Here is a 9062-nt window from a genome sequence, read left to right as displayed (position 1 = left end):
CCCACTCCCACTTCTTGGCCCTGGCATTCCCCTGTACTGGGGCATATAAAGTTTGCATGACCAAATATGAACTAGAATCCTAATCTTGTACGCTATATTAAATCTAATTTCTCCAGTGGTGAATCCACTAGGATTCTCCATAAGCCAGGAGACACTAGTCCTCACGCTATCTCTGTCCAAAAAAATTCTAACTCTCTCTTCCTCTTTCTCTTCCTCAGTCCAACCCAGAAGTCCTGCCTACTCACCCAGTGATTGACTTTCTTTATTCATTAAGGGATTGGTTCACAAGAAGTCACCTGGCTACCTGACTCACTCCTTGTCCTCATCCCCTCCCTGGAGAGCGGAATTAGCATCTAAATACAAACAGCGCCAGGGCCACTTCCCCGTTTCTGTTCTACTAAAAAACAAAACCTTTCTCTCAAGTATAAATAGAACACAACTGAGCCGGGCGTGGTGGCGCACGCCTTTAATCCCAGCACTCGGGAGGCAGAGGCAGGAGGATTTCTGAGTTCGAGGCCAGCCTGGTCTAAAGTGAGTTCCAGGACAGCCAGGGCTATACAGAGAAACCCTGTCTCGAAAAACCAAAAAAAAAAAATAGAACACAACTACTACCATTTTGTAAGTTATAAAGTATAAGATAGAACTAACACCCAGTCCATCATTTATGTTACTTAGATAGAACTTTGTCATCTATCCTAAATTAAAAGAGTAATTATTCTACCTTGAGTTATATCTCTGCTTTAGATAGTATGCCATTTGAAAACAATCCTCTCAAATCTGCTCTCACAGTAAATAGCCTGGGTTGGCTATGAGACTGTAGGTAGTTTTTCAACCCCATCAGAAATCTAAGAATGACCAACATTAACTGAAAATATATAGGAAGCCTAACACAGCTTCCAGAACTCAGACAAATTGTAGAGACAGCTGCCTACTTATACAGCCCCAGTAAGTCAGTAAGCTGGAGTATCCATCTGTCTTCAGCCTTCTGGCCCAGGATCATCTGACAGACCTAGAGAAGTAGGAAGTTAAGGACTAGCCTATTCTGTCTCTGCAGAACTAAGCTGTCCTAACCTGTAAACTGTGTCCTTTTTCTGGACAATGTTATGTCTGTAGATGAAATGAGGCAATTCTTGCCTAGTGGCTGTCTCAGCACAATGGAGCAACTCCACTGATGCTCGGTTTCTTCTTTGAATCCACGAATGGGAAGCTGTTAGGAGCAGATTGTCTCAACAAGTGAATAAACAACATTAAACGTCACATTCTGTGGATTTCTGGCGTTTTTGAAAGCCAACTGTCTATGTAAAGTAATCTGGACTGTTGTCCATGAACTACTCTCAGATATTTCTAACTAAATATCTTGAAAGCACCCTAACAATAAACTCAGAGTCATGAATTTGTTATCTGGCCCTTAACTCACAGGCTTAATCATCTCAGGTCAGTTTGTAATAACAGTTATAGAAGGACTGGGTCTAAGCCCTATACTTTTAAACATTTTTGTATCAATAGAAGAAATTTATACCAATGAAAACCTTAATTTTCTATCAAAATTAATTCTGTACCAAAATAAGAAAGTATGACTTCAACTTAGTAACAATTATAAAAATTTCTACCAAATGAGATTATGGCTATACAATCAATTCTGGCTATTTCCTCCCTGTTCCAATTATGACCATTTCTTCATTCCCTAGAAAGGCAACCTTAGAATAATCACATCCAGTCCCAAAGCCCAGGTTACTGGGACAAAGACTTTTTATAACTTCTTCAGGCTGAATCTGGGCATTGAGATATTTTTGAAGGGGGTGGGGGGAGGGGAGGGAAAATGGGGGAGTTTGTTGACCTTAAGAAAGCCACACCAATGATTGTATTAGTCTCTGTTGTCTGTGTCCTGAATAGATTCAGCTTTAAGCACAAGACATCAGGAGTTCAAGCAGGTCAGTTCATCATGTCTGATGAGGAGACTCACAAAGGCTGTATATTCTATAATATACAAATCTCAAAACAAAATTTAGCATCATCAAGATGACTTTTTTGTTGGATTCTCTGGGATCTAGTTCTCCCTCTATCAAATCTGATGCAAATTACTCTGGAAGGTGAACAGACACAAATCACCTTTTCTTTTTTGGTTTTGTTTTTTTTTTTGTTTTTTTTTTTTTTTTTTTTTTTTTTTTTTTTGGTTTTGTTTTTTTTTTTGTTGTTTTTTTTTTTTTTTTTTTTTTTTTTTTTTGGTTTTTTCGAGACAGGGTTTCTCTGTATAGCCCTGGCTGTCCTGGAACTCACTTTGTAGACCAGGCTGGCCTGGAACTCAGAAATCCTCCTGCCTCTGCCTCCCGAGTGCTGGGATTAAAGGCATGTGCCACCACGCCCAGCACTAATCACCTTTTCTAAAAACACAAAGACAAAACCTTTCTCCCAGATCAGCACATTCTTGAGCCAGTAACCAAAAAAACCTTTATATTGACCTCTCTCCCATAGGAATAACATAACCACAAAACTCAAAATCACACACATTTTGAAAGTTAAAACAATCCAAAACACATGAAGTAAACTAAAATACTGTATGTGCCTATTCTTAGGCCTTTTCTATTTTGCCAGGCACCATAATAACCAAGAATTCCCATGGAGCCCACGTTAGACAGAATTTGAGTATCCTGTGAGGCATATTAGAGCAATGTATGTTTATACCATCTTTAAAACAATTGATTCACACTTGTATCTGCTTATAAGCAGGCAGCTAGTCAAAGCAGGATTTACACCCAGAATTCCCGTGGAGCCCATGTAAGACAGAATTTGAGTATCTGTAAGACGTATTAGAGCAATATATCTTTACACCATCTTTCTGTTCAGCTCTCTGCCTGGAGCTATAGACATTATTAATACCTGTATAATATCTATCTGTTGCTCTCTCTACCTGGAGCTACAGACATTAATAATTAATACCTGATCAAAGCAGGCAATGATTATCACTGCACTCTCTACTGTGACTAATTTTCCCTATCCTAGTTCCAAACCGCAGACGAAATTCCCCATGTGATTTGGACAGAATCTGTATATAAATCTATCCTAAAAGCAAATAATCCTAATTTTAAATTCACAGTTCAATCCCTCTGACTTAAAATGTAGGCAACTTCATTCTTCTAACTCAAGGCAGCTTGCAATTCCCCACAGCAGGGAACCTCAGGGCCTGCTTAGTTTCAGTCCCACGCGCCCCCCCACCCCCCACTCCTCGCACTTGGATCACGTGACTAATCTAGCGCCACCTTTCTCTCACTTAGAAGATGAAACTTTAACTCTCAGGCTACTAATCTTAAATTTCTAGTGGATTCGTACCCAACACATTGGCTTACCACCTGTTGCAGGAAATATTAAAAAGGACTGGCAAGTTCCCATGCTACTCTCTGCCCTGGCGGGCTGGCAAGCTATGAACTGGTGGCACAGCCTGTTCTTATCTCGTGAAGACTCTCTGACTCAAAACTCCAAAGTCTCTCCACCCAGCACACTAAGTTCCCACTGGCGGGTTGTTATTATGCTGGCCCCATGCTTCCAATCCCTCATGGCCTTTGTGGTGCACATCAGGTAAACCCACACTTTGCTGTTGTACCTTTCTCTCTGAAACCCAGCCAAGTCATCGAAAGAAGAAAAACACCACACAAACTTAGTTCAGAAACAATGGTAACTCAATCTCTGGGAACAGCAACTATAACCCTCATCTTGTAAGCCTTATTAAATCTAATTTCTCCTATGGTGAATCCTGGCAGATTTGCCATAAGCTGGGAGACACTAGTAGCTATGTCTTGTACTCACACTATCTCCGTCCAAAAGATTCTAACTCTCTCCTCCTATGCCCTGCTTTTCTTAGTCAGCTTTAGTATTGTTTAGTATTTAACAATATTTCACAATCATTCTCAGGTTTTTGGACTATACCAACTCTCAAAAACCAGTGGTCTCAGACATCCTTGTTATAAGTGGAGTATTTATGCTTTCTGTGTATAGCCATCTTGTTTGGTCATGTGTTTAAACATATTCATGATGTGCTTGCAATGAAGCAAATATAGGTAGCTATCAGCCAGGAAGAAGAAGAGGAGGAGGAAGAGGAGAAGAAGCAGAAGAAGAGGAAGAGGAAGAGCAGGAGAGGAAGAAGAAGAGGAGGAGGAGGAGGAGAACAACAACAGAGAGAAATAGGTAGTATCCTAACCAAAGAAACTAAGAAGGGCTCCTGTGCCTGGGATACATGATGCCTCCGAAGTGGTACCCAGACAGAGGCAGCCAGAGTTGGATAGAAAGATCAGAGAATTCAGGACAAGAAGCAAAATGGATGGGAAGTTATCGCTGAAGAAGGGGTGAGGAGTGTTCCAGGCAAAGGAAAGCACACTGGAGTCCACCAGGCTAGGCGGCTTTTAAGTAAGCCTTTGATACTCACCTGGGTATATTAACCGCACATGCGCTGACTCAAAAATATTTGTGTTCTTAACAACACAGATAAACGGAGAGCGATAAAACTGGCTTTTAACTTCTGAAATGTTAAGTGTTGTAATGAGTGTGTATTTTCTTTTGGTTGAAGGATGTTCCACACTGTTCAAGAGAAGGGGGTGAGGAGGGGGTTAATACAACAGAGTTGGTAAGATGCTTCAACACAGAATCAGACCTGCAGGCCCAGTTAACTGCTTTATTTGTATCATATATCACAGCTCAAATAATCACCGTCCCAGGTCACGTGGATAACAGCTTGTTGTCAAGACAAATCTGAAACTGTATAACCTCAAGGTGAGAAACACTCAGTAGCAAAGAAATCAACATGAATTAGCAGCTTGCAAGAAATTAAAAAACAACACCCCCTTCTCTCTCTCTCTCTCTCTCTCTCTCTTTCTCTCTCTCTCCTCTCTCTCTCTCACATACACACTCACATACTCTCTCATATATACACAATTATCTCTCTCACATACAGTCTCACACACCTACACACATGCTCACACACACATACATTCTCACATATTCTCACATTCTCACACTCACTTTCTCTCACTCACACACTCTCTCAAACACACTTTCTGTCACATACTCACACACACTCATATATACTCACATAACATACACACTCACACACACACTCTCACATACTCTTTCACATACACTCTCACACATACATACACAGTCTCTCTGACACACACATATATACTCTCTCACATATACATACATACATATGCAAACACTCTCTCACACATACACACTCTCACACACACACTTTCTCAGACACATATGCACATATTCTCTCTCACACACAGACATGCACAGCTCTTTCTCACACACACATACACACTCACATATACACACTATCTCACATATACTCACACACACTCTTATACACACTCTCACACACTCACACTCTCACACACTCTCTCTTACATACATACACTCTCTCTACCATGCACATACTCTTTCACACACACACATACACACTCTCACACACATACTTTCTCAGACACATATGCACACATTCTCTCTCACACACAGACATGCACAGCTCTTTCTCACACACACATACACACTCACATATACACACTCTCTCATATATACTCACACACACTCTTATACACACTCTCACACACTCACACACTCTCTTTTACATATATACACTCTTTCTACAATACACATACTCTTTCGCACACACATATACATACTCTCTTGAATATACATTCTCTCTGACACACACATAATTTCTCTCACACACACATAAACATATATACACACTCTCACAAACACACACACATTCTCTCTGTCTGTCACACATACATACATGCTCATACATACACACACAAACACACACACACACACTACAGGGACAGATGACAAAGGGTGTTGCATATGAAGGAACAAGAAGGAGTTAACCTGGGACATCTCCATCCATCCCATGGAGACTGAGGCCGGGCATCTGACTCTTGATTCCCTCCATGCGCCTTTCCAGGTTCTACTTAATATACATGAAAAGCCCCTCAGTTCAGTGCTGTCACAGCACCAAGTAGAATGTGAGAGAAGGGCTTTTAGCCAGTGTGGAATTTGCACAGTGGCACGTACTTTTAACAACAACAACAAAAATTAGAATTTCTCCCAAATATTGTCTATCACTTAGCAAAGCTCAAAGTGGGCAGCAAAGAGCTAGAAGCAGCCAGCCTTCAGCTAGCCCTCAGTCTTAGACTCAAACTAGAACAGATGTGTCCCAGAATGTAGCATCAAAATTGATTGGCAAACTCACTATTGATAGTCTTCAGCTAGAAATGGATCATTCCATTCAATTTCTGATCCATTCCACTTCCAGTAGACAAGATCTGAGAACTGGCCTGTGACGTTGCAGATCAGTTGTATCGTGGATCCTGAAAAACAATGCATTTGACTCCAAAGACTGTTGCCTTTATTGCAATCTATCCACATTTATAAATGGTCATTGAACAAGAATGTTAAGGTATAGAAAAACAGAATGAAAGAGGAAAATTTCCCTAATCCTCATCATCCAGAGAACACCACTGTTTGGTTCTTTATATACCCCAGTCTTTGTCTTTCTCTTTAGACAACAGCAGTCTGTGAATGGTATCTCATTGTCTATTAATTTGTAATTATTGTGGCTGGGAACTTCAGCCTCCAAGATGAGTCCTCAGAAATACCCTGTTGCTATGAGACCACTTAGCATTATCATATAATTATGCCCTAACGATATGGTTATTGTCGAATGGAATTTCTAAAATTTCATTATTATGATGAATAATTTAAGGAACACCCCTCTTATAATACTGTTTTCACAAATCTACAGATATGACTTGGAGTAAGAACCTGAAGGCAGAATGTACTTGTAGTGGTGGACCTCAAACCCATGCCCTTGCCGTATTTCCAGTTCTCACAAGAAGATAGAGTTTCAAATCCAAACTCCAATCAAGTAAGACTCTACCAGCTCACTCACCCTGAAGCAGCATGTGCAGCTGCCATTTCATACAGACGCCCAGAAAACAAGGACTATTCACTAAGCATTGTCCTCCAAAGAAGAAAAAATTCAAGCTCAATTTTCACTTCCATATTCTTTTCTTCCATGAGTGGCTCTGGAGTAGTGGGACTGAGGGCCCAGAATACACCTTGATATGGTCTTCATCACAGCCCAGACCACCCGCATCTCTTTTTTATTACTTATTTTTTTATTTATTTACATGCATGGGTGTCTTGCTTGCATATAGACACCACATGTATGCCTGGTGTCACAGAAGGTATTGTATCCCCTGGAGCTGCTGATCGTTGTGGGCTGCTATGTTGGTGCTGGGAACTGAACTCAGGTCCTCTGGAAGAGCAGTCAGTGCTTTTAACCACCAGCCATCTCCCTAGCCCCTCCCTCCTACACTTCTTGAACCACTGGTGAATTAACCCACACTTCTTAGGTTCCTATTCACTGGCCCCTCGCTGCTCTCACACAGAGAACACAGTGTTTAGCTGCCCCATCAGAAAGAGCTCACTGGTGTCTAGCTGCTCTTCATTCATCAAAGACACCTCCTCTTCATAGACACAAAGATTTCCCAGGAAGATTTCCAGACTAGCTGTCTTTATCTTTGTTTATGAAAATTCTTTGAGGCCGACCATTTGTCTTTTCATAACCAAAGTTTATGAGGGGTTTTATTCACTGTATCTCTCCTCATTCACGCTTTTCTTAAAAGCCCTCTCCACTACCAGACCAGGGAAGAGCCACGGTAGGGATTTGTGGGGTATTTGTGCAGGGATTTGATAATCCCATTGCCTTTTGATCCTGAAGCCTTCTGGGGTGTAATGTGCTATCTTCTGGGCTATCTTAACCATAAAGTTTTAATCCAAGCAGTTGATTTAACTCCAGACCATTGGTTGATATGAAGTTTCTTTTCTATGGTATGTTACCTTTATTGTAGGATAACTTCTCATTTATCCTTTACTTTCTCAGTAAAAGTAAGTACACACACCTATATTCATCTGTGTGTGTGTGTGTGTGTAAGGGTGCAGGTGTACCTGTGTATCTGTGTGTGTAAGTGTGAAGGTATAACTATGTATATGTATGTATGTATCTGTGTATGTGTGTGAGAGTATAGGCACCTGAGTGTATTAAGTGTGTAGTTGACTTGTGTCTGTGTGTGTATATCTGTGTATGTGTGTGTGTATGTGAGAAAGAGTGCAGGCATATCTCTGTATGTGTATGTGTGTAAGAATACAGCTGTATCTGTGTGTGTAAGTGCACAGGTATACCTGTGTACATGTGTGTATGTATCTGTTATGTGTGTAAGGGTGTAAGAATATCTGTGTGTATGTAAGTATGCAGTTGACCTGTGCATGTGTGTGTACCTGTGTATGTGTGTGTATGTGAGAAAGAGTGCAGGTGTATCTGTGTGTGTGTGTGTGTGTGCAGGTCTAACTGTGCATATGTGTGTATGTATCTGTGTATGTGAGTGTTCAGTTGTACCTGTGTGTGTATGTGTCTGTGTATGTAGGGAAGAATACAGGTATATCTGTGTGTTTATATGTGTTTAAGAGTGCAGGTATACCTGTGTACGTGTGTATATCTGTGCATGTATGTAAGAGTATAGGTGTATCTCTGTGTGTTTAAGTGTGCAGGTATACCTGTGTATGTGTGTTTAAGTGTGCAGGTATACCTGTGTCTGTGTGTGTATCTGTGTATGTGTATGTATGTGTGTAAGAGTGCAGGTGTATCTGTGTGCAATAGAGCTCACCTATTACTCCAGACTGGCTGGCCATCCAGTCATAGGTCTGCACCTGTTTCTGTGTCCCCAGCAGAGATTACAAATGTCCATCCTCACACCCAGATCTTAGCATGGACGATGCAGTCAGACTCAGGCCCCACAGCCTTTACTGATAAAGTCACCCCATCTCCTTTCTATTTTATTGTCTTTAAGACAGAACCCATTTGTGGTCAAGGAGAACCTCAGGCTCCCAGTCCCACTGCCTGGACTTCCCAAGCTACAGTGCACACCACCAGCTTAACACAGCACTCCCTCTCCTCTCCTCTCCCCTCCCCTCCCCTCCCCTCCCCTCTCTCTCTCTCTCTCTCT

General features: G+C 41.3%; 1 protein-coding gene across 3 annotated transcripts in view; it reads right to left on the bottom strand.

Annotated features, from left to right (window-relative positions):
- The window catches only part of Il1r1 (interleukin 1 receptor type 1), an 87231-nt gene that overhangs the window by 5642 nt on the left and 72527 nt on the right, over positions 1-9062 (bottom strand). For all 3 annotated transcript variants that reach the window (XM_029474724.1, XM_029474728.1, XM_021161739.2), the window contains exons 7-8: positions 6248-6365; positions 4418-4569 (exon numbers count right to left, since the gene is read on the bottom strand). In XM_029474724.1, coding sequence (XP_029330584.1) covers positions 4418-4569; positions 6248-6365 — 270 coding nt within the window. The remainder of the gene's footprint in view (positions 1-4417; positions 4570-6247; positions 6366-9062) is intronic.

The sequence above is a fragment of the Mus caroli genome, chromosome 1 (assembly GCF_900094665.2).
Source record: "Mus caroli chromosome 1, CAROLI_EIJ_v1.1, whole genome shotgun sequence".
NCBI classification, from domain to species: domain Eukaryota; kingdom Metazoa; phylum Chordata; class Mammalia; order Rodentia; family Muridae; genus Mus; species Mus caroli.
Note: the sequence above shows the minus strand (reverse complement) of the source record. Positions and strands in the feature narration are given on the sequence as shown.